General features: G+C 39.9%; 1 protein-coding gene across 1 annotated transcript; it reads left to right on the plus strand.

The window, feature by feature from the left end:
• Nucleotides 1–2,021: 2,021 nt before the first annotated feature.
• MS3_00010268 (uncharacterized protein) lies at nucleotides 2,022–9,335 on the plus strand (the record flags this gene model as incomplete). Its single annotated transcript, XM_051218626.1, has 2 exons — nucleotides 2,022–2,139; nucleotides 8,938–9,335. The coding sequence occupies 2 exons, from the start codon at nucleotides 2,022–2,024 to the stop codon at nucleotides 9,333–9,335; spliced, it is 516 nt and encodes a 171-aa protein (XP_051070078.1).
• Between the last annotated feature and the right edge of the window lie 18,309 nt (nucleotides 9,336–27,644).

Here is a 27,644-nt window from a genome sequence, read left to right on the forward strand (position 1 = left end):
CTTTGCCACTCTTGATTTACCTGATGGCCATGCTGATTTCTTCAATTGTTGGTGAGTCAACATTGATTGGGAGGTCCGTGTGTGCTGCTTCGATGTTGGGTGTGTTATATCTTCTCGTTTCTGCAGCAATTTGGAAGGCTATTCCGGTGTCCCACATTGTAAGAACATTCCATATTCCTAAATAAATGGTCCCTCTGGTTGTCAGAAGAGGCTTCGGACACGTAACTTCCGAAGGAAATCGCCCCTCATCATCAGGAATAATAATTATTCTAAATGAAGACATTCTGACTACCAGAGCAGAGTTTAAAATGTTTGAATACTTTTTTCCTGTTTAGCGTTTTTCTAGCGAGTTAGTTTTCTAAGGGAAGGGGACGCTCACCTCATGTCCAACCCTCCTTCTTCATCCGAAATTGGGACCGGCAGTCGCCAACGGAGGGACTCCAGGCGGAGTTATCATAGCATACGACAGTGATATTCTGGAAAGCTCCATCGGGTTGTGATTAGATTGGCTTTGTCGTGCCTTACGGGAGCCACCTCGAAAGATGCCCCATAGTTAGATGTAGCCTGACTTGGGTAAGCTGCACACAGTATATAGAGAACGCCAAATTGTTCCTTGAGGCAGGTTGAGGACGATTTGAATTGTGAAAGTCTTGTTTTATGAGATGTCCCTTCATAATCTATTCCAGGAATCAGTGCAACCTGCATTGTAGGAAGAGAATTTTGAGTTGCTTGATGATATTGGCACTTTCAGTTTAGTGTCTAGATTCTAAATGTCGTTATTGCTGTCTTTGAAAGACTTTAAAGTATCATAATTTACCACGGTTTCATCATGTATAATCCCGAAACGTAAGGTGGGGTCAAAGCCAATTAGTTCAGGTTGCAAGAGATCCAGTTTCCATGCTTCGCATCTTTCTTTATAAGATCGATCGGGAGTAAGAAGTTCCATAATGTAATGCAGTGCATTGCAAATCTTTCAGTCTAGAAAATGCATGCAACTGATTGTGAAGTTGAGGCCGAACACAAACTTCATAGATAATCATTTTGGAACCCTTCAGAGTGAATTTACGTTCGACAAGCCCAATACATCCACGAGCTCTAGAGACTGGAGACAGAGTTTGTTTGTTTGAATTATGTAATTCTCGAAGCTCAGATGCTGCATAGTCTATTAAAATCCCGGTTTGCTAATGTGGAGGACATTCGTGGGTTCACGTGGACTCAGGAATAACTTTTACATCACTATTCATAAATTATCGAAAACAACCGAGTTATCAGCTTCCTACAGTGCAGTATGTCCGGTGAATTAAGCACAATTGCATTGCTAGATCGTCGTATTCTTTCAAATACCTATGAAGCAACACGATCTAGGGATGGGGGTGCAGATATAAGTAGTTTAAAAGAATATTACCGTCTAGAATTACGATGATGCTTCATGACCAAATATATGAAACAGCTTTTCGGGTTAAAATACTGACCAAGAGCTATGACAGACTGACCGAATTAAACAGGTAATATGGGAAATTAAATGAATTATAGCATTCGAATACAATGTAAAGGATACTATATGAAATGGTGTTTATAGTGATTTATCATAAACGACTATATATTTTTTAATATTAGATAGGGATCTGAACAGGTCCTGTATAAACATTAAGTACGTGGGTTATAGCATATCAACACAATATGAACAATCGCATACTTAATATATTTTACGAGATAATCCTCATTGTGCCTTTTTCGTCCTATATAATTATTATCTGAAGATATCTCATGAAGTTACTTGAGCGCCATTCCTGAGCTTAGATCGGTTTGTTTGAGGACAGCTGAAAGAGAAAACACGAGGAGTGAGACGACGACTAAGTAGGTACATAGAATGCAATTCCAGTCACAATTGAAAGTTCTAGGATGTGATATGGAATCCGTAACCAAATCGTCTACTCATACCTCCCACGTCTTACTTCATGAAAGAAAAGACAATTTTGTAGATCGCATAGCATCGAGGCGCAAAACAGAATGAATCTCTCATGATATTTCATAGTATTTCGTATGGCTTACGACATTTTCTGATTGATCATCAAAGCTTGTGTTTCGACAATAGTTATGAAAAATTGAGGACGGATTATGAAAATTCAATCACAAGAGGTATGTAGTGAATGCCACATGTATATGATCAATTCCAACCATCCTCACAATACAAGTAATCAAAATAAATATTGTAAACGAATTATGTGACTAACTGATAGGAAGAGTTATCTCAATAGTACCGAAGAAACATAAGTATCGTGGTCGATATTCCGTAGAATAATAATCCAGAGTGATTCGACACAATAGTGAAAAACATGTCACATGTATTCCACTGCATTTAGATTCACTCGACATGCACCAATCACACAACGCCGAATGACGGATCGTCACTCCGAGATACTCAATTACACCTCATTCATCAGTCTCATTCCAAGATTAGTACACTTCATGTATTCAACCTCATTTCTCATAACAATCTTCAAATCAAGCAATCCACACATTGTCCATGTGATCAGTGTTGATTGTCATGAAACATGGATTTATTCATCACAACCTACTTACGTAAAGCCTAAGCAACTGTCAATCGTCACATTTGCGTATCACTGCAGCACAGTGGAACATGTGCACAACGTGACTGTTACAGTGGTCAGGATCTCACGCTTCAGTGATTGTGTTGCGTGATTTTCAACTGTGACCTTCCATGTTCCGAGCTCTCTATCACCATATAAATACACGTGGAACACGGTGTATTCCGATTGAAGTGATCGAGTGAACGACAATTAGTGAGTGAAGTAAGTTATCGACTTGTACTGAATTGTATTTCGTCCATATTAAAACACAGCATATTACAACACCACGGAGCACTGCACCACACAACACTGTACTACACAACGAGACACAACACATCACCACACACATGATACCCAGTTCACTTGAATAAATCACGCAACACACAACTGTTGTTCACAAATCTGCATCCCTCTTCTCCTTGCAGAACTGTCATGAAACTCGTCTTCCTACCGCTACTCAGTGTGTTTCTGCTCGAACAACTACTGGCCGAGCCAATACCATTGTACCCTGCCGTTCAAACTAATCAAGGTATGTTTATGTGTTCCACCGAAACTCGTGATGGTAAGCACAAGTCCAGTGAACTCATCAACTTCAGTCCATCTATATCCAAGTCTATCCTAGTACTTGAACATGTCCATTGTGATCGACTGATTCATGTCTCTAGAGATGGGTGACGAGATGAGGGTACTTGTTGAAGACAACTAGCATCCAGTGTGTAGTTGAATTTAATATTCCCTGAGACAAAGTGTTTCGCAGCATTAGTAGTTGATTGTGGTTACTGCAATGAACTACCGTTTCAGATTACATTTGTTTTACATGAGTGGTCAAATATTATCAGTAGTCGTCTGTTCATGGAGTCGACTACCCACTGGATAGACCTACAGTAAACGAGTGTGCTGTTGATAAGTGGTTCAAATTGTGTTCTACCATGCACATTCATATTCAGATGGAGTTCAATTGAGCTGTGTACTTACAGATTGCGTTTCTCAACGTTCCTCTAATAATGTGATTCATTCTTGTTCTGTAGGTTCAGACGGCGCTAAGCACATCTCCCCGATCGGTAATGGGGTGGATGATCATGATGATGATGATGACGATGATGGTTATGACGACTACGACATCGACTATGACGACGACAACGATGATGATGACGAAGAAGATAAGTTGCACTTGGATGCTAACAAACAATCACGCCGTTTAAACTCACAACTGCTCCGTGGATACTATGATCGTCGCAATCGTGACCATCCGAACTACCGACATGAGCGTTGTCGCAAACAAAAATACGGAAATGGCTATCGAGTTTCGTGTCGACGAATTCGTCGTCCAGTTCGTAGACAATAAAATTGATCAAATATTGAACAAAGATAGATCTGTGTCTGACTCAGAACACTTATCATGTCCCATCACCACCGATTTCCTCAACTCTCTCTTCATATCATCACCATCTACATACACGATGTCATCTCCAATTGTACTATTCTACTTATTTGTCTAACCATTAAAAATACTTAACCCCACATTACCGACTTTCAATCTTCCTGTATTCTAATGACTTGTGTGAGACTTTTGCATCAACTGGTGTATAAATTGAACGAGTGGTGTGACTAGACATGTAAGCAGTTGACTAGATTTTGTTGTAAGAAGTCCTGATTTTCAACTTCCATTCCAACATTACCACAACATCTACTTTATGTCTGTCATTTTATCTCGATTACTCGGCATTCTATTTACAATTCCCTAATTTACGTGAACTTTAGTATTGTCTCAATGGTCACTGTAACCAGAGAAATCATTTGACTAAAATTTTGATCCATATTTTCGAGGTTTCTAATGATCAATAATATTTATATTAGTAAGAGAACTGTCAGAATTAAATTTGGTGTCGCTTACTTGATTATTCTTCTGTTGGTCCGTTTGTTTGCTTCAAATCGACTGTAACGGAAATGATACGCTGAACACACCTCGAATGTGTTTTATTGAACAGTAATGATAATTCTACGTTCTTATCTCCTGTCTTGTATTTTTACTTTTCCTAAGGTCTTTTGTGACCACATTTTTGTCCGAACTTCGATTACCCAACTTTCATTAAAGATTTACCTGAACTACTTAATTTTACTGTTGCGTGTTGCCAGGTGACTGACAATAAGGTCGTGTTTGACCAAACTCAATAGTATAGCATGGTTCACTTTATCATCATTGACCATTGAACGACTTGTGGAAACGGTTACTCGAATCCTTGCATGTAGACATTTGATCCTATTTTGTTGAAAATACTCTTATTGACCCTCAGGTACTGACTACTTATTTTTGTTGACCATTCACATTGCCGTTTAGCACGTTATATTCTGCCGGATATACCTTTGACCGTACAGCACAGTCTGAACTGTTTGAGGTATTCAAAACTCTTGATAGAATTTGTTTTATTTTCTAAATTAGAACTGTCTAAATTGACCACAGAGTATGTGTTTGGTAATAATTCAATGTGAGTCAATTGAAAACGCTTCGCACGCTATACAGAAAAACGCAGTATGGTCAAACCAACAAACATTGGCTCTCTAGGAATGAGTTCGGACCAAATACAGAAATTTCAGTTGATGCAGTTGTAGATCAATTACATCTCGTATCTTCATACACCAACGACCTGTTGTCTGAATTATAATCTCTGTAGATGGTCGGTAGTAATTTCCTCGTTGAAACTGTGTTACTGATGATGATTTATTCACTGAATCAATGCAATGCGGATGTTTCATGTATTCATTTTCTAAGTATTATTTTTGTGTTGGTGGCATATGTTGATAATTACACGGAAGTACATTTATTCACTCTTAATCTACATCTTAGGCAAGATCCAGTTAAAACCTTCAATCGATCGTCAACTTTGGTAACCTACAAACTTAACAGAATATTTTTGTATGTTGTTTTATTTCATTTGAATTACTACTGTTTATGCATTGCCACTTACAAAGTTCAGGGTTTTGTTTGTTTTGCAAACAAGTACGGTTTTGAAATGCTTTGAGATTGTGTGCAGATGAATAATGTAGATATCTAGTTACGTGATCGAGGTCCACTCTGTTTAGACTGGAACGATGTGACCTCCTAGTTTATTTCGACGTCATGCCTCACAGTTAATATCGAAAGTACATTACCCTTTCGTGATCTCCCAGTACTGTAGCTACTTTGACGGATACATAGAACAAATTTGATCACAATAAAGAAATGTATTGTAAGAAAAGGCCAGAGAAGTTCATCATAGCACTACTGCCACATACGCCGGTTCATGGAGTGAAGTCAGTTAATTCATGTTAACACTGTTGACCGTCACGACGTCCAACATGCAGTCCGAATCCATGTGATGTGTTGTGTAACGTAAGGGATGTTCAGATTCCTGACTGATTAACCTGCTAAAGAATCAGAAATTTCCAGAGAAATCGACTTCATTGTCATATAGATCTCTCAAGAAGTTACTACTTAGTCATGTGCAGTGTGCTAGCTGTGAATGTAGAGAGAGGTCAAAACGTCATAAGATGACGCAACAAAGTGATTGGAAAGTTAAAGACTTCATACTTGAACTACGGGACCAGGCTGCCAAATGCGATTTTCCAGACGGATTGGAAGCTCAACTTCACGATCTCTTGATTGGTGGTATAAATATTTCCAATGTGAAAAAGAGAGAGTTTATTGAGTGAGTGAGGGAAGCACACAAGTAAACAGGTGTATTTATGGTTTCTGGTTTAACATGTAACATCACCATAATCCAGAAAATCATCAAGTGGTAAGTTTATACAATTGTCTTATCATAGCATACGACAGTGATATTCTGGAAAGCTCCATCGGGTTGTGATTAGATTGGCTTTGTCGTGCCTTACGGGAGCCACCTCGAAAGATGCCCCATAGTTAGATGTAGCCTGACTTGGGTAAGCTGCACACAGTATATAGAGAACGCCAAATTGTTCCTTGAGGCAGGTTGAGGACGATTTGAATTGTGAAAGTCTTGTTTTATGAGATGTCCCTTCATAATCTATTCCAGGAATCAGTGCAACCTGCATTGTAGGAAGAGAATTTTGTGTTGCTTGACGATATTGGCACTTTCAGTTTAGTGTCTAGATTCTAAATGTCGTTATTGCTGTCTTTGAAAGACTTTAAAGTATCATAATTTACCACGGTTTCATCATGTATAATCCCGAAACGTAAGGTGGGGTCAAAGCCAATTAGTTCAGGTTGCAAGAGATCCAGTTTCCATGCTTCGCATCTTTCTTTATAAGATCGATCGGGAGTAAGAAGTTCCATAATGTAATGCAGTGCATTGCAAATCTTTCAGTCTAGAAAATGCATGCAACTGATTGTGAAGTTGAGGCCGAACACAAACTTCATAGATAATCATTTTGGAACCCTTCAGAGTGAATTTACGTTCGACAAGCCCAATACATCCACGAGCTCTAGAGACTGGAGACAGAGTTTGTTTGTTTGAATTATGTAATTCTCGAAGCTCAGATGCTGCATAGTCTATTAAAATCCCGGTTTGCTAATGTGGAGGACATTCGTGGGTTCACGTGGACTCAGGAATAACTTTTACATCACTATTCATAAATTATCGAAAACAACCGAGTTATCAGCTTCCTACAGTGCAGTATGTCCGGTGAATTAAGCACAATTGCATTGCTAGATCGTCGTATTCTTTCAAATACCTATGAAGCAACACGATCTAGGGATGGGGGTGCAGATATAAGTAGTTTAAAAGAATATTACCGTCTAGAATTACGATGATGCTTCATGACCAAATATATGAAACAGCTTTTCGGGTTAAAATACTGACCAAGAGCTATGACAGACTGACCGAATTAAACAGGTAATATGGGAAATTAAATGAATTATAGCATTCGAATACAATGTAAAGGATACTATATGAAATGGTGTTTATAGTGATTTATCATAAACGACTATATATTTTTTAATATTAGATAGGGATCTGAACAGGTCCTGTATAAACATTAAGTACGTGGGTTATAGCATATCAACACAATATGAACAATCGCATACTTAATATATTTTACGAGATAATCCTCATTGTGCCTTTTTCGTCCTATATAATTATTATCTGAAGAATATTTATCCAGAGTGATTCGACACAATAGTGAAAAACATGTCACATGTATTCCACTGCATTTAGATTCACTCGACATGCACCAATCACACAACGCCGAATGACGGATCGTCACTCCGAGATACTCAATTACACCTCATTCATCAGTCTCATTCCAAGATTAGTACACTTCATGTATTCAACCTCATTTCTCATAACAATCTTCAAATCAAGCAATCCACACATTGTCCATGTGATCAGTGTTGATTGTCATGAAACATGGATTTATTCATCACAACCTACTTACGTAAAGCCTAAGCAACTGTCAATCGTCATATTTGCGTATCACTGCAGCACAGTGGAACATGTGCACAACGTGACTGTTACAGTGGTCAGGATCTCACGCTTCAGTGATTGTGTTGCGTGATTTTCAACTGTGACCTTCCATGTTCCGAGCTCTCTATCACCATATAAATACACGTGGAACACGGTGTATTCCGATTGAAGTGATCGAGTGAACGACAATTAGTGAGTGAAGTAAGTTATCGACTTGTACTGAATTGTATTTCGTCCATATTAAAACACAGCATATTACAACACCACGGAGCACTGCACCACACAACACTGTACTACACAACGAGACACAACACATCACCACACACATGATACCCAGTTCACTTGAATAAATCACGCAACACACAACTGTTGTTCACAAATCTGCATCCCTCTTCTCCTTGCAGAACTGTCATGAAACTCGTCTTCCTACCGCTACTCAGTGTGTTTCTGCTCGAACAACTACTGGCCGAGCCAATACCATTGTACCCTGCCGTTCAAACTAATCAAGGTATGTTTATGTGTTCCACCGAAACTCGTGATGGTAAGCACAAGTCCAGTGAACTCATCAACTTCAGTCCATCTATATCCAAGTCTATCCTAGTACTTGAACATGTCCATTGTGATCGACTGATTCATGTCTCTAGAGATGGGTGACGAGATGAGGGTACTTGTTGAAGACAACTAGCATCCAGTGTGTAGTTGAATTTAATATTCCCTGAGACAAAGTGTTTCGCAGCATTAGTAGTTGATTGTGGTTACTGCAATGAACTACCGTTTCAGATTACATTTGTTTTACATGAGTGGTCAAATATTATCAGTAGTCGTCTGTTCATGGAGTCGACTACCCACTGGATAGACCTACAGTAAACGAGTGTGCTGTTGATAAGTGGTTCAAATTGTGTTCTACCATGCACATTCATATTCAGATGGAGTTCAATTGAGCTGTGTACTTACAGATTGCGTTCCTCAACGTTCCTCTAATAATGTGATTCATTCTTGTTCTGTAGGTTCAGACGGCGCTAAGCACATCTCCCCGATCGGTAATGGGGTGGATGATCATGATGATGATGATGACGATGATGGTTATGACGACTACGACATCGACTATGACGACGACGACGATGATGATGACGAAGAAGATAAGTTGCACTTGGATGCTAACAAACAATCACGCCGTTTAAACTCACAACTGCTCCGTGGATACTATGATCGTCGCAATCGTGACCATCCGAACTACCGACATGAGCGTTGTCGCAAACAAAAATACGGAAATGGCTATCGAGTTTCGTGTCGACGAATTCGTCGTCCAGTTCGTAGACAATAAAATTGATCAAATATTGAACAAAGATAGATCTGTGTCTGACTCAGAACACTTATCATGTCCCATCACCACCGATTTCCTCAACTCTCTCTTCATATCATCACCATCTACATACACGATGTCATCTCCAATTGTACTATTCTACTTATTTGTCTAACCATTAAAAATACTTAACCCCACATTACCGACTTTCTATCTTCCTCCATCATCTATGACCTGATCACACTGAGTATGTGGAGGTCTCGACTGTGTTTTGTCTTAGTTTTAGGTTTGATGTGGTAACAAGTAACTCGATTTCATGCTCATTAGATGGCACCTACACAATATCCTCTACATTGACTGGATGTTTCACATGCTACTGATTACCTCGTAGTTGTTGTCGTGTCTGATAGAGATTGTACACATGTTGTTAGATTCGGACATTTTAGTCGTCATGTTGATAGCATCAATGTTAGTGAGTTTGACGAGTTGTAATTGTCTCACCGTAGTTCTGACTACAATTAGTTAGGTAGCTAACTGACTGAGTGATCACATTTGATGAGATGTTAATACAGTGCATTAATGGAGTTTTTGTTGAACGTGTTATATGCAATCGTGTGTTCATTTGTGACTGTAGTCACTGACACGGTGAGTGACAAATAATCGTTGTGTCATTTGTCGACCATAGAACAGAAAAGCAGTTATTCAGTTGAAATGTCACGAAGTTTGTAGGTTTTGGATAGTGTTGTCACACTCACCACTCAGTTGCATTTATAGTTGTCATCGAACAATCATTCTTACAACCGTTGTTTCTATCAGTTGTTTCTGGTCGCAGTAAACTAATCCGACCTTTACTGACACTTTAACTGATTTGCACAAATCAGGCGTCCCTGATGCTACTTAGCTGAGTATTTCAAGTCAAAGTCAGTGTTACTAGAAGGGTTTGAACTGTCGGCATTCGTCAAGTGATGTTCATATTATGGCGGGTTGAATCTTTCCTATAACTACTAAACGGATCAAATAAAAGTCAAACAAACATTTCCCTCTGAGAACTTGGGATTTAGTCACCTTGATGGTCAACTCTCAATTACTAATACAACTCGAATTATCTATATTTTCCTTGTATATTGTGCGTTATGGTTGTGTCTGCTAATACTTATAACCAAGTGGTTTCATTACTTTTCTGTCAACGTCCTGTATTCTAATGACTTGTGTGAGACTTTTGCATCAACTGGTGTATAAATTGAACGAGTGGTGTGACTAGACATGTAAGCAGTTGACTAGATTTTGTTGTAAGAAGTCCTGATTTTCAACTTCCATTCCAACATTACCACAACATCTACTTTATGTCTGTCATTTTATCTCGATTACTCGGCATTCTATTTACCATTTCCCTAATTTACGTGAACTTTAGTATTGTCTCAATGGTCACTGTAACCAGAGAAATCATTTGACTAAAATTTTGATCCATATTTTCGAGGTTTCTAATGATCAATAATATTTATATTAGTAAGAGAACTGTCAGAATTAAATTTGGTGTCGCTTACTTGATTATTCTTCTGTTGGTCCGTTTGTTTGCTTCAAATCGACTGTAACGGAAATGATACGCTGAACACACCTCGAATGTGTTTTATTGGACAGTAATGATAATTCTACGTTCTTATCTCCTGTCTTGTATTTTTACTTTTCCTAAGGTCTTTTGTGACCACATTTTTGTCCGAACTTCGATTACCCAACTTTCATTAAAGATTTACCTGAACTACTTAATTTTACTGTTGCGTGTTGCCAGGTGACTGACAATAAGGTCGTGTTTGACCAAACTCAATAGTATAGCATGGTTCACTTTATCATCATTGACCATTGAACGACTTGTGGAAACGGTTACTCGAATCCTTGCATGTAGACATTTGATCCTATTTTGTTGAAAATACTCTTATTGACCCTCAGGTACTGACTACTTATTTTTGTTGACCATTCACATTGCCGTTTAGCACGTTATATTCTGCCGGATATACCTTTGACCGTACAGCACAGTCTGAACTGTTTGAGGTATTCAAAACTCTTGATAGAATTTGTTTTATTTTCTAAATTAGAACTGTCTAAATTGACCACAGAGTATGTGTTTGGTAATAATTCAATGTGAGTCAATTGAAAACGCTTCGCACGCTATACAGAAAAACGCAGTATGGTCAAACCAACAAACATTGGCTCTCTAGGAATGAGTTCGGACCAAATACAGAAATTTCAGTTGATGCAGTTGTAGATCAATTACATCTCGTATCTTCATACACCAACGACCTGTTGTCTGAATTATAATCTCTGTAGATGGTCGGTAGTAATTTCCTCGTTGAAACTGTGTTACTGATGATGATTTATTCACTGAATCAATGCAATGCGGATGTTTCATGTATTCATTTTCTAAGTATTATTTTTGTGTTGGTGGCATATGTTGATAATTACACGGAAGTACATTTATTCACTCTTAATCTACATCTTAGGCAAGATCCAGTTAAAACCTTCAATCGATCGTCAACTTTGGTAACCTACAAACTTAACAGAATATTTTTGTATGTTGTTTTATTTCATTTGAATTACTACTGTTTATGCATTGCCACTTACAAAGTTCAGGGTTTTGTTTGTTTTGCAAACAAGTACGGTTTTGAAATGCTTTGAGATTGTGTGCAGATGAATAATGTAGATATCTAGTTACGTGATCGAGGTCCACTCTGTTTAGACTGGAATGATGTGACCTCCTAGTTTATTTCGACGTCATGCCTCACAGTTAATATCGAAAGTACATTACCCTTTCGTGATCTCCCAGTACTGTAGCTACTTTGACGGATACATAGAACAAATTTGATCACAATAAAGAAATGTATTGTAAGAAAAGGCCAGAGAAGTTCATCATAGCACTACTGCCACATACGCCGGTTCATGGGGTGAAGTCAGTTAATTCATGTTAACACTGTTGACCGTCACGACGTCCAACATGCAGTCCGAATCCATGTGATGTGTTGTGTAACGTAAGGGATGTTCAGATTCCTGACTGATTAACCTGCTAAAGAATCAGAAATTTCCAGAGAAATCGACTTCATTGTCATATAGATCTCTCAAGAAGTTACTACTTAGTCATGTGCAGTGTGCTAGCTGTGAATGTAGAGAGAGGTCAAAACGTCATAAGATGACGCAACAAAGTGATTGGAAAGTTAAAGACTTCATACTTGAACTACGGGACCAGGCTGCCAAATGCGATTTTCCAGACGGATTGGAAGCTCAACTTCACGATCTCTTGATTGGTGGTATAAATATTTCCAATGTGAAAAGAGAGAGAGTTTATTGAGTGAGTGAGGGAAGCACACAAGTAAACAGGTGTATTTATGGTTTCTGGTTTAACATGTAACATCACCATAATCCAGAAAATCATCAAGTGGTAAGTTTATACAATTGTCTTATCATAGCATACGACAGTGATATTCTGGAAAGCTCCATCGGGTTGTGATTAGATTGGCTTTGTCGTGCCTTACGGGAGCCACCTCGAAAGATGCCCCATAGTTAGATGTAGCCTGACTTAAGTAAGCTGCACATAATGTATTACTTACCTACTTACTTACGCTTGTTACTCGCAATGGAGCATAGGCCGCTGACCAGCATTCTCCAACCCACTCTGTCCTCCGCCTTCTTTTCTAGTTTCATCCAATTCTTGTTCATTTTTCTCATGTCTATCTCCATTTCTCGGCGTAATGTGTTCTTTGGTCTTCCTCTTTCCCTTTGGCCATGAGGATTCCATGTGAGGGCTTGTCTTGTGACGCAGTTGAGTGCTTTCCTCAATGTGTGTCCTATCCAATTCCAGCGTTTCTTCCTGATTTCTTCCTCCGCTGGGATTTGGTTTGTTCTCTCCTACAGTAGGTTGTTGCTAAAAGTATCTAGCCAACGGATCCGAAGTATTTTGCGTAGACATCTGTTAATAATCACTTGTATTTCCTGGATGATGGCTTTCGTAGTTGTCCAAGTTTCCGCCCCATACAGTAGAACTGTCTTGACATTTGTATTGAAAATCCTGACCTTGGTGTTGGGTGACAGATAGTTGTTTTGAGTTCCAGATGTTCCTCAGTTGTAAATATGCTGCTCTTGCTTTGTCGATCCGCGCCTTCACATCTGCATCAGATCCACCCTGTTCATCAATGATGCTGCCCAAATACGTAAAGGTTTTTACATCTTCCAAATCTTCTCCGTCAGTCGTGATTGGATTGGTGCATTCTGTGTTGTATCGGAGAATCCTACTTTTCCCTTTGTGTATATTGAGACCTACTGCTGCTGAGGCTGCTGCCACACTGTTCGTCTTCTCCTGCATCTGTTGTTGCGTTCGGGATAGAAGGGCCAGATCGTCTGCGAAGTCTAGATCATCCAACTGCATCTTAGATGTCCATTGTATCCCGCGCTTCCCTTCAGACGTTGACGTCTTCATGATCCAGTCGATCATCAGGAGAAAGAGAAAGGGTGAGAGTAAGCAACCTTGCCTAACACCGGTCTTCACTTCGAACGACTTTGTCAACTGTCCTCCATGCACAATTTTGCAGTGTAATCCATCATATGAGTTCTGTATGATATTGACTATCTTCTGAGGCACGCCGTAGTGTCGAAGAAGTTTCCATAGTGTTGTTCTGTCCACGCTATCAAATGCCTTTTCGTAGTCAATGAAGTTGATGTAGAGTGATGAATTCCATTCAATTGATTGTTCCGCAATGATCCGTAGAGTTGCGATTTGGTCTGTACATGATCTATCCTTACGGAATCCAGCCTGTTGATCTCTAAGTTGGGCGTCTACGCAGTCCTTCATCCTGTTTAACAATACCCTGGTGGAGACATTTCCTGGTATTGAGAGAAGAGTGATGCCCCTGTAGTTATCACACTTGCTGAGATCGCCTTTCTTCCGTATTTTGATTGGGAGTCCTTCTTTCCAGTCTGTTGGTACTTGTTCCTCATCCCAAATCTTATTGAAGAGAATGTGGAGTATCCTTGCAGTTGCCGCTACGTCTGCTTTTAGTGCCTCTGCTGGGATGTTGTCTGGTCCCGCTGCTTTGCCACTCTTGATTTACCTGATGGCCATGCTGATTTCTTCAATTGTTGGTGAGTCAACATTGATTGGGAGGTCCGTGTGTGCTGCTTCGATGTTGGGTGGGTTCAGTGGAGCTGGTCGATTCAAGAGTTCTTTGAAGTGTTCTACCCACCTGTTTTGTTGCTCTTCAATGTCGGTGATTACCTTGCCTTCCTTGCTTTTCACTGGTCGTTCTGGTTTGCGGCGATTTCCAGAGAGTTTCTTTGTCGTGTCATACAATTGTCTCATGGTTCCTTCTCTTCCAGCCTTTTCCGCCGTCGTTGCTAAATCTTCCACATATTTACGTTTGTCGGTTCCGATGCTCCTCTTCACTTGTTTGTTTACTTCTGTGTATTCGGCCTGTGCCTTGGCTTTTTCTGCTCTTGTTCGGCTGGTATTGATTGCTGCCTTCCTGTTCCTTCTTTCTTGAATCTTATCCAGTGTATCAACAGTGATCCATTCCTTGTGATAGTGGTTCTTGTGACCCAGGACCTCATGACATGTTGAAGTGGTTGCCTCTTTGATCCCCTTCCAGTTGTTCTCCACAGTAGTTCCTTCTCCATTGAGTAGATCATGAAAGGCCTGAAACTTGTTGCTGAGGACTATCTTGAATTTGTTGAGTTTGTTAGTACCCTGAAGAAAGGCCGTATTGAACTTTTGTGATATTGTCCGCCTCATTGTCCAGTGCTTCTTGAGTTTCAATTTCATCTTGGCGACCAGCAAGTGATGATCTGATGCTATATCAGCTCCTCTCTTGGTTCTCACGTCCTCTATAGTCCTCCTGAACGTTTTGTTGATGCAAATATGGTCGATTTGGTTTTGTGTAGAGTGATCCGGTGAAGTCCATGTGGTTTTGTGTATGCGTTTATGTGGGAATATGGTGCCGCCAATGACCAGCTTATTGAAGGCACATAGATTTGCAAATCTCTCACCATTTTTGTTTCTTTCTCCCAGTCCGTGTCGTCCCATGATGTCTTCATATCCAGTGTTGTCCGTTCCAACCTTGGAATTGAAATCTCCCATCAGAATGGTCAGGTCCTTTGTTGGGCACTTCTCAACGATTGACTGCAGCCTATTGTAGAATTGATCTTTAGCGTCTTCATTGTAGTCGTTGGTAGGCGCATAGCATTGGATGATGTTCATTGAAATACCCTCTTTCTTTGTTTTGAACGAGGCTTTGATGATCCTTGGTCCATGAGATTCCCATCCTATAAGCGCATTTTGCGCTTGTTTGGACAGCATCGATGCAACTCCTTGTGTATGTGGTGCATTTTCTTCTTCATGGCCGGAGTATAACAGGAGCTCTCCTGTAGTTAGTCGTTGTTGTCCAAATTTTGTCCAATGTGTTTCACTGATCCCAAGTACCTCTAGGTTGTATCTTCTCATTTCTGCAGCAATTTGGAAGGCTATCCCGGTGTCCCACATTGTAAGAACATTCCATGTACCTAAATAAATGGTCGCTTTGGTTATCAGAAGGGGCATCGGCCTCGTAACTTCCGAAGGAATTCGGCTCTCATCATGAGGCGTCTAATTCTTCTAAATGAAGACATTCTGACTCCCAGAGCAGATTTTAAAAGGTTTGAATAATTTTTTCTGGTTAGCGTTTTTCTAGCGAGTTAGTTTTCTACGGGAAGAGGACGCTAACATCATGCCCAACCCTCCTCCTTTATCCGGGCTTAGGACCAGCAGTAGCCCCCGGGGACTTCAGGCGGAGTTACATAATATATATAGAACTCCAAATTGTTCCTTGAGGCAGGTTAAGGACGATTTGAATTGTGAAAGACTTGTTTTATGAGATGTCCCTTCATAATCTATTCCAGGAATCAGTGCAACCTGCATTGTAGGAAGAGAATTTTGTGTTGCTTGACGATATTGGCACTTTCAGTTTAGTGTCTAGATTCTAAATGTCGTTATTGCTGTCTTTGAAAGACTTTAAAGTATCATAATTTACCACGGTTTCATCATGTATAATCCCGAAACGTAAGGTGGGGTCAAAGCCAATTAGTTCAGGTTGCAAGAGATCCAGTTTCCATGCTTCGCATCTTTCTTTATAAGATCGATCGGGAGTAAGAAGTTCCATAATGTAATGCAGTGCATTGCAAATCTTTCAGTCTAGAAAATGCATGCAACTGATTGGGAAGTTGAGGCCGAACACAAACTTCATAGATAATCATTTTGGAACCCTTCAGAGTGAATTTACGTTCGACAAGCCCAATACATCCACGAGCTCTAGAGACTGGAGACAGAGTTTGTTTGTTTGAATTATGTAATTCTCGAAGCTCAGATGCTGCATAGTCTATTAAAATCCCGGTTTGCTAATGTGGAGGACATTCGTGGGTTCACGTGGACTCAGGAATAACTTTTACATCACTATTCATAAATTATCGAAAACAACCGAGTTATCAGCTTCCTACAGTGCAGTATGTCCGGTGAATTAAGCACAATTGCATTGCTAGATCGTCGTATTCTTTCAAATACCTATGAAGCAACACGATCTAGGGATGGGGGTGCAGATATAAGTAGTTTAAAAGAATATTACCGTCTAGAATTACGATGATGCTTCATGACCAAATATATGAAACAGCTTTTCGGGTTAAAATACTGACCAAGAGCTATGACAGACTGACCGAATTAAACAGGTAATATGGGAAATTAAATGAATTATAGCATTCGAATACAATGTAAAGGATACTATATGAAATGGTGTTTATAGTGATTTATCATAAACGACTATATATTTTTTAATATTAGATAGGGATCTGAACAGGTCCTGTATAAACATTAAGTACGTGGGTTATAGCATATCAACACAATATGAACAATCGCATACTTAATATATTTTACGAGATAATCCTCATTGTGCCTTTTTCGTCCTATATAATTATTATCTGAAGAATATTTATCCAGAGTGATTCGACACAATAGTGAAAAACATGTCACATGTATTCCACTGCATTTAGATTCACTCGACATGCACCAATCACACAACGCCGAATGACGGATCGTCACTCCGAGATACTCAATTACACCTCATTCATCAGTCTCATTCCAAGATTAGTACACTTCATGTATTCAACCTCATTTCTCATAACAATCTTCAAATCAAGCAATCCACACATTGTCCATGTGATCAGTGTTGATTGTCATGAAACATGGATTTATTCATCACAACCTACTTACGTAAAGCCTAAGCAACTGTCAATCGTCACATTTGCGTATCACTGCAGCACAGTGGAACATGTGCACAACGTGACTGTTACAGTGGTCAGGATCTCACGCTTCAGTGATTGTGTTGCGTGATTTTCAACTGTGACCTTCCATGTTCCGAGCTCTCTATCACCATATAAATACACGTGGAACACGGTGTATTCCGATTGAAGTGATCGAGTGAACGACAATTAGTGAGTGAAGTAAGTTATCGACTTGTACTGAATTGTATTTCGTCCATATTAAAACACAGCATATTACAACACCACGGAGCACTGCACCACACAACACTGTACTACACAACGAGACACAACACATCACCACACACATGATACCCAGTTCACTTGAATAAATCACGCAACACACAACTGTTGTTCACAAATCTGCATCCCTCTTCTCCTTGCAGAACTGTCATGAAACTCGTCTTCCTACCGCTACTCAGTGTGTTTCTGCTCGAACAACTACTGGCCGAGCCAATACCATTGTACCCTGCCGTTCAAACTAATCAAGGTATGTTTATGTGTTCCAGCGAAACTCGTGATGGTAAGCACAAGTCCAGTGAACTCATCAACTTCAGTCCATCTATATCCAAGTCTATCCTAGTACTTGAACATGTCCATTGTGATCGACTGATTCATGTCTCTAGAGATGGGTGACGAGATGAGGGTACTTGTTGAAGACAACTAGCATCCAGTGTGTAGTTGAATTTAATATTCCCTGAGACAAAGTGTTTCGCAGCATTAGTAGTTGATTGTGGTTACTGCAATGAACTACCGTTTCAGATTACATTTGTTTTACATGAGTGGTCAAATATTATCAGTAGTCGTCTGTTCATGGAGTCGACTACCCACTGGATAGACCTACAGTAAACGAGTGTGCTGTTGATAAGTGGTTCAAATTGTGTTCTACCATGCACATTCATATTCAGATGGAGTTCAATTGAGCTGTGTACTTACAGATTGCGTTCCTCAACGTTCCTCTAATAATGTGATTCATTCTTGTTCTGTAGGTTCAGACGGCGCTAAGCACATCTCCCCGATCGGTAATGGGGTGGATGATCATGATGATGATGATGACGATGATGGTTATGACGACTACGACATCGACTATGACGACGACGACGATGATGATGACGAAGAAGATAAGTTGCACTTGGATGCTAACAAACAATCACGCCGTTTAAACTCACAACTGCTCCGTGGATACTATGATCGTCGCAATCGTGACCATCCGAACTACCGACATGAGCGTTGTCGCAAACAAAAATACGGAAATGGCTATCGAGTTTCGTGTCGACGAATTCGTCGTCCAGTTCGTAGACAATAAAATTGATCAAATATTGAACAAAGATAGATCTGTGTCTGACTCAGAACACTTATCATGTCCCATCACCACCGATTTCCTCAACTCTCTCTTCATATCATCACCATCTACATACACGATGTCATCTCCAATTGTACTATTCTACTTATTTGTCTAACCATTAAAAATACTTAACCCCACATTACCGACTTTCTATCTTCCTCCATCATCTATGACCTGATCACACTGAGTATGTGGAGGTCTCGACTGTGTTTTGTCTTAGTTTTAGGTTTGATGTGGTAACAAGTAACTCGATTTCATGCTCATTAGATGGCACCTACACAATATCCTCTACATTGACTGGATGTTTCACATGCTACTGATTACCTCGTAGTTGTTGTCGTGTCTGATAGAGATTGTACACATGTTGTTAGATTCGGACATTTTAGTCGTCATGTTGATAGCATCAATGTTAGTGAGTTTGACGAGTTGTAATTGTTTCACCGTAGTTCTGACTACAATTAGTTAGGTAGCTAACTGACTGAGTGATCACATTTGATGAGATGTTAATACAGTGCATTAATGGAGTTTTTGTTGAACGTGTTATATGCAATCGTGTGTTCATTTGTGACTGTAGTCACTGACACGGTGAGTGACAAATAATCGTTGTGTCATTTGTCGACCATAGAACAGAAAAGCAGTTATTCAGTTGAAATGTCACGAAGTTTGTAGGTTTTGGATAGTGTTGTCACACTCACCACTCAGTTGCATTTATAGTTGTCATCGAACAATCATTTTTACAACCGTTGTTTCTATCAGTTGTTTCTGGTCGCAGTAAACTAATCCGACCTTTACTGACACTTTAACTGATTTGCACAAATCAGGCGTCCCTGATGCTACTTAGCTGAGTATTTCAAGTCAAAGTCAGTGTTACTAGAAAGGTTTGAACTGTCGGCATTCGTCAAGTGATGTTCATATTATGGCGTGTTGAATCTTTCCTATAACTACTAAACGGATCAAATAAAAGTCAAACAAACATTTCCCTCTGAGAACTTGGGATTTAGTCACCTTGATGGTCAACTCTCAATTACTAATACAACTCGAATTATCTATATTTTCCTTGTATATTGTGCGTTATGGTTGTGTCTGCTAATACTTATAACCAAGTGGTTTCATTACTTTTCTGTCAACGTCCTGTATTCTAATGACTTGTGTGAGACTTTTGCATCAACTGGTGTATAAATTGAACGAGTGGTGTGACTAGACATGTAAGCAGTTGACTAGATTTTGTTGTAAGAAGTCCTGATTTTCAACTTCCATTCCAACATTACCACAACATCTACTTTATGTCTGTCATTTTATCTCGATTACTCGGCATTCTATTTACCATTTCCTAATTTACGTGAACTTTAGTATTGTCTCAATGGTCACTGTAACCAGAGAAATCATTTGACTAAAATTTTGATCCATATTTTCGAGGTTTCTAATGATCAATAATATTTATATTAGTAAGAGAACTGTCAGAATTAAATTTGGTGTCGCTTACTTGATTATTCTTCTGTTGGTCCGTTTGTTTGCTTCAAATCGACTGTAACGGAAATGATACGCTGAACACACCTCGAATGTGTTTTATTGAACAGTAATGATAATTCTACGTTCTTATCTCCTGTCTTGTATTTTTACTTTTCCTAAGGTCTTTTGTGACCACATTTTTGTCCGAACTTCGATTACCCAACTTTCATTAAAGATTTACCTGAACTACTTAATTTTACTGTTGCGTGTTGCCAGGTGACTGACAATAAGGTCGTGTTTGACCAAACTCAATAGTATAGCATGGTTCACTTTATCATCATTGACCATTGAACGACTTGTGGAAACGGTTACTCGAATCCTTGCATGTAGACATTTGATCCTATTTTGTTGAAAATACTCTTATTGACCCTCAGGTACTGACTACTTATTTTTGTTGACCATTCACATTGCCGTTTAGCACGTTATATTCTGCCGGATATACCTTTGACCGTACAGCACAGTCTGAACTGTTTGAGGTATTCAAAACTCTTGATAGAATTTGTTTTATTTTCTAAATTAGAACTGTCTAAATTGACCACAGAGTATGTGTTTGGTAATAATTCAATGTGAGTCAATTGAAAACGCTTCGCACGCTATACAGAAAAACGCAGTATGGTCAAACCAACAAACATTGGCTCTCTAGGAATGAGTTCGGACCAAATACAGAAATTTCAGTTGATGCAGTTGTAGATCAATTACATCTCGTATCTTCATACACCAACGACCTGTTGTCTGAATTATAATCTCTGTAGATGGTCGGTAGTAATTTCCTCGTTGAAACTGTGTTACTGATGATGATTTATTCACTGAATCAATGCAATGCGGATGTTTCATGTATTCATTTTCTAAGTATTATTTTTGTGTTGGTGGCATATGTTGATAATTACACGGAAGTACATTTATTCACTCTTAATCTACATCTTAGGCAAGATCCAGTTAAAACCTTCAATCGATCGTCAACTTTGGTAACCTACAAACTTAACAGAATATTTTTGTATGTTGTTTTATTTCATTTGAATTACTACTGTTTATGCATTGCCACTTACAAAGTTCAGGGTTTTGTTTGTTTTGCAAACAAGTACGGTTTTGAAATGCTTTGAGATTGTGTGCAGATGAATAATGTAGATATCTAGTTACGTGATCGAGGTCCACTCTGTTTAGACTGGAATGATGTGACCTCCTAGTTTATTTCGACGTCATGCCTCACAGTTAATATCGAAAGTACATTACCCTTTCGTGATCTCCCAGTACTGTAGCTACTTTGACGGATACATAGAACAAATTTGATCACAATAAAGAAATGTATTGTAAGAAAAGGCCAGAGAAGTTCATCATAGCACTACTGCCACATACGCCGGTTCATGGGGTGAAGTCAGTTAATTCATGTTAACACTGTTGACCGTCACGACGTCCAACATGCAGTCCGAATCCATGTGATGTGTTGTGTAACGTAAGGGATGTTCAGATTCCTGACTGATTAACCTGCTAAAGAATCAGAAATTTCCAGAGAAATCGACTTCATTGTCATATAGATCTCTCAAGAAGTTACTACTTAGTCATGTGCAGTGTGCTAGCTGTGAATGTAGAGAGAGGTCAAAACGTCATAAGATGACGCAACAAAGTGATTGGAAAGTTAAAGACTTCATACTTGAACTACGGGACCAGGCTGCCAAATGCGATTTTCCAGACGGATTGGAAGCTCAACTTCACGATCTCTTGATTGGTGGTATAAATATTTCCAATGTGAAAGAGAGAGAGTTTATTGAGTGAGTGAGGGAAGCACACAAGTAAACAGGTGTATTTATGGTTTCTGGTTTAACATGTAACATCACCATAATCCAGAAAATCATCAAGTGGTAAGTTTATACAATTGTCTTATCATAGCATACGACAGTGATATTCTGGAAAGCTCCATCGGGTTGTGATTAGATTGGCTTTGTCGTGCCTTACGGGAGCCACCTCGAAAGATGCCCCATAGTTAGATGTAGCCTGACTTAAGTAAGCTGCACATAATGTATTACTTACCTACTTACTTACGCTTGTTACTCGCAATGGAGCATAGGCCGCTGACCAGCATTCTCCAACCCACTCTGTCCTCCGCCTTCTTTTCTAGTTTCATCCAATTCTTGTTCATTTTTCTCATGTCTATCTCCATTTCTCGGCGTAATGTGTTCTTTGGTCTTCCTCTTTCCCTTTGGCCTTGAGGATTCCATGTGAGGGCTTGTCTTGTGACGCAGTTGAGTGCTTTCCTCAATGTGTGTCCTATCCAATTCCAGCGTTTCTTCCTGATTTCTTCCTCCGCTGGGATTTGGTTTGTTCTCTCCTACAGTAGGTTGTTGCTAAAAGTATCTAGCCAACGGATCCGAAGTATTTTGCGTAGACAACTGTTAATAAACACCTGTATCTTCTGGATGATGGCTTTCGTAGTTGTCCAAGTTTCCGCCCCATACAGTAGAACTGTCTTGACATTTGTATTGAAAATCCTGACCTTGGTGTTGGGTGACAGATAGTTGTTTTGAGTTCCAGATGTTCCTCAGTTGTAAATATGCTGCTCTTGCTTTGTCGATCCGCGCCTTCACATCTGCATCAGATCCACCCTGTTCATCAATGATGCTGCCCAAATACGTAAAGGTTTTTACATCTTCCAAATCTTCTCCGTCAGTCGTGATTGGATTGGTGCATTCTGTGTTGTATCGGAGAATCCTACTTTTCCCTTTGTGTATATTGAGACCTACTGCTGCTGAGGCTGCTGCCACACTGTTCGTCTTCTCCTGCATCTGTTGTTGCGTTCGGGATAGAAGGGCCAGATCGTCTGCGAAGTCTAGATCATCCAACTGCATCTTAGATGTCCATTGTATCCCGCGCTTCCCTTCAGACGTTGACGTCTTCATGATCCAGTCGATCATCAGGAGAAAGAGAAAGGGTGAGAGTAAGCAACCTTGCCTAACACCGGTCTTCACTTCGAACGACTTTGTCAACTGTCCTCCATGCACAATTTTGCAGTGTAATCCATCATATGAGTTCTGTATGATATTGACTATCTTCTGAGGCACGCCGTAGTGTCGAAGAAGTTTCCATAGTGTTGTTCTGTCCACGCTATCAAATGCCTTTTCGTAGTCAATGAAGTTGATGTAGAGTGATGAATTCCATTCAATTGATTGTTCCGCAATGATCCGTAGAGTTGCGATTTGGTCTGTACATGATCTATCCTTACGGAATCCAGCCTGTTGATCTCTAAGTTGGGCGTCTACGCAGTCCTTCATCCTGTTTAACAATACCCTGGTGGAGACATTTCCTGGTATTGAGAGAAGAGTGATGCCCCTGTAGTTATCACACTTGCTGAGATCGCCTTTCTTCCTTATTTTGATTGGGAGTCCTTCTTTCCAGTCTGTTGGTACTTGTTCCTCATCCCAAATCTTATTGAAGAGAATGTGGAGTATCCTTGCAGTTGCCGCTACGTCTGCTTTTAGTGCCTCTGCTGGGATGTTGTCTGGTCCCGCTGCTTTGCCACTCTTGATTTACCTGATGGCCATGCTGATTTCTTCAATTGTTGGTGAGTCAACATTGATTGGGAGGTCCGTGTGTGCTGCTTCGATGTTGGGTGGGTTCAGTGGAGCTGGTCGATTCAAGAGTTCTTTGAAGTGTTCTACCCACCTGTTTTGTTGCTCTTCAATGTCGGTGATTACCTTGCCTTCCTTGCTTTTCACTGGTCGTTCTGGTTTGCGGCGATTTCCAGAGAGTTTCTTTGTCGTGTCATACAATTGTCTCATGGTTCCTTCTCTTCCAGCCTTTTCCGCCGTCGTTGCTAAATCTTCCACATATTTACGTTTGTCGGTTCCGATGCTCCTCTTCACTTGTTTGTTTACTTCTGTGTATTCGGCCTGTGCCTTGGCTTTTTCTGCTCTTGTTCGGCTGGTATTGATTGCTGCCTTCCTGTTCCTTCTTTCTTGAATCTTATCCAGTGTATCAACAGTGATCCATTCCTTGTGATAGTGGTTCTTGTGACCCAGGACCTCATGACATGTTGAAGTGGTTGCCTCTTTGATCCCCTTCCAGTTGTTCTCCACAGTAGTTCCTTCTCCATTGAGTAGATCATGAAAGGCCTGAAACTTGTTGCTGAGGACTATCTTGAATTTGTTGAGTTTGTTAGTACCCTGAAGAAAGGCCGTATTGAACTTTTGTGATATTGTCCGCCTCATTGTCCAGTGCTTCTTGAGTTTCAATTTCATCTTGGCGACCAGCAAGTGATGATCTGATGCTATATCAGCTCCTCTCTTGGTTCTCACGTCCTCTATAGTCCTCCTGAACGTTTTGTTGATGCAAATATGGTCGATTTGGTTTTGTGTAGAGTGATCCGGTGAAGTCCATGTGGTTTTGTGTATGCGTTTATGTGGGAATATGGTGCCGCCAATGACCAGCTTATTGAAGGCACATAGATTTGCAAATCTCTCACCATTTTTGTTTCTTTCTCCCAGTCCGTGTCGTCCCATGATGTCTTCATATCCAGTGTTGTCCGTTCCAACCTTGGAATTGAAATCTCCCATCAGAATGGTCAGGTCCTTTGTTGGGCACTTCTCAACGATTGACTGCAGCCTATTGTAGAATTGATCTTTAGCGTCTTCATTGTAGTCGTTGGTAGGCGCATAGCATTGGATGATGTTCATTGAAATACCCTCTTTCTTTGTTTTGAACGAGGCTTTGATGATCCTTGGTCCATGAGATTCCCATCCTATAAGCGCATTTTGCGCTTGTTTGGACAGCATCGATGCAACTCCTTGTGTATGTGGTGCATTTTCTTCTTCATGGCCGGAGTATAACAGGAGCTCTCCTGTAGTTAGTCGTTGTTGTCCAAATTTTGTCCAATGTGTTTCACTGATCCCAAGTACCTCTAGGTTGTATCTTCTCATTTCTGCAGCAATTTGGAAGGCTATCCCGGTGTCCCACATTGTAAGAACATTCCATGTACCTAAATAAATGGTCGCTCTGGTTATCAGAAGGGGCATCGGCCTCGTAACTTCCGAAGGAATTCGGCTCTCATCATGAGGCGTCTAATTCTTCTAAATGAAGACATTCTGACTCCCAGAGCAGATTTTAAAAGGTTTGAATAATTTTTTCTGGTTAGCGTTTTTCTAGCGAGTTAGTTTTCTACGGGAAGAGGACGCTAACATCATGCCCAACCCTCCTCCTTTATCCGGGCTTAGGACCAGCAGTAGCCCCGGGGGACTTCAGGCGGAGTTACATAATATATATAGAACTCCAAATTGTTCCTTGAGGCAGGTTAAGGACGATTTGAATTGTGAAAGACTTGTTTTATGAGATGTCCCTTCATAATCTATTCCAGGAATCAGTGCAACCTGCATTGTAGGAAGAGAATTTTGTGTTGCTTGACGATATTGGCACTTTCAGTTTAGTGTCTAGATTCTAAATGTCGTTATTGCTGTCTTTGAAAGACTTTAAAGTATCATAATTTACCACGGTTTCATCATGTATAATCCCGAAACGTAAGGTGGGGTCAAAGCCAATTAGTTCAGGTTGCAAGAGATCCAGTTTCCATGCTTCGCATCTTTCTTTATAAGATCGATCGGGAGTAAGAAGTTCCATAATGTAATGCAGTGCATTGCAAATCTTTCAGTCTAGAAAATGCATGCAACTGATTGGGAAGTTGAGGCCGAACACAAACTTCATAGATAATCATTTTGGAACCCTTCAGAGTGAATTTACGTTCGACAAGCCCAATACATCCACGAGCTCTAGAGACTGGAGACAGAGTTTGTTTGTTTGAATTATGTAATTCTCGAAGCTCAGATGCTGCATAGTCTATTAAAATCCCGGTTTGCTAATGTGGAGGACATTCGTGGGTTCACGTGGACTCAGGAATAACTTTTACATCACTATTCATAAATTATCGAAAACAACCGAGTTATCAGCTTCCTACAGTGCAGTATGTCCGGTGAATTAAGCACAATTGCATTGCTAGATCGTCGTATTCTTTCAAATACCTATGAAGCAACACGATCTAGGGATGGGGGTGCAGATATAAGTAGTTTAAAAGAATATTACCGTCTAGAATTACGATGATGCTTCATGACCAAATATATGAAACAGCTTTTCGGGTTAAAATACTGACCAAGAGCTATGACAGACTGACCGAATTAAACAGGTAATATGGGAAATTAAATGAATTATAGCATTCGAATACAATGTAAAGGATACTATATGAAATGGTGTTTATAGTGATTTATCATAAACGACTATATATTTTTTAATATTAGATAGGGATCTGAACAGGTCCTGTATAAACATTAAGTACGTGGGTTATAGCATATCAACACAATATGAACAATCGCATACTTAATATATTTTACGAGATAATCCTCATTGTGCCTTTTTCGTCCTATATAATTATTATCTGAAGAATATTTATCCAGAGTGATTCGACACAATGGTGAAAAACATGTCACATGTATTCCACTGCATTTAGATTCACTCGACATGCACCAATCACACAACGCCGAATGACGGATCGTCACTCCGAGATACTCAATTACACCTCATTCATCAGTCTCATTCCAAGATTAGTACACTTCATGTATTCAACCTCATTTCTCATAACAATTTTCAAATCAAGCAATCCACACATTGTCCATGTGATCAGTGTTGATTGTCATGAAACATGGATTTATTCATCACAACCTACTTACGTAAAGCCTAAGCAACTGTCAATCGTCACATTTGCGTATCACTGCAGCACAGTGGAACATGTGCACAACGTGACTGTTACAGTGGTCAGGATCTCACGCTTCAGTGATTGTGTTGCGTGATTTTCAACTGTGACCTTCCATGTTCCGAGCTCTCTATCACCATATAAATACACGTGGAACACGGTGTATTCCGATTGAAGTGATCGAGTGAACGACAATTAGTGAGTGAAGTAAGTTATCGACTTGTACTGAATTGTATTTCGTCCATATTAAAACACAGCATATTACAACACCACGGAGCACTGCACCACACAACACTGTACTACACAACGAGACACAACACATCACCACACACATGATACCCAGTTCACTTGAATAAATCACGCAACACACAACTGTTGTTCACAAATCTGCATCCCTCTTCTCCTTGCAGAACTGTCATGAAACTCGTCTTCC

This window comes from Schistosoma haematobium, chromosome ZW (genome assembly GCF_000699445.3).
Source record: "Schistosoma haematobium chromosome ZW, whole genome shotgun sequence".
NCBI classification, from domain to species: Eukaryota; Metazoa; Platyhelminthes; class Trematoda; order Strigeidida; family Schistosomatidae; genus Schistosoma; species Schistosoma haematobium.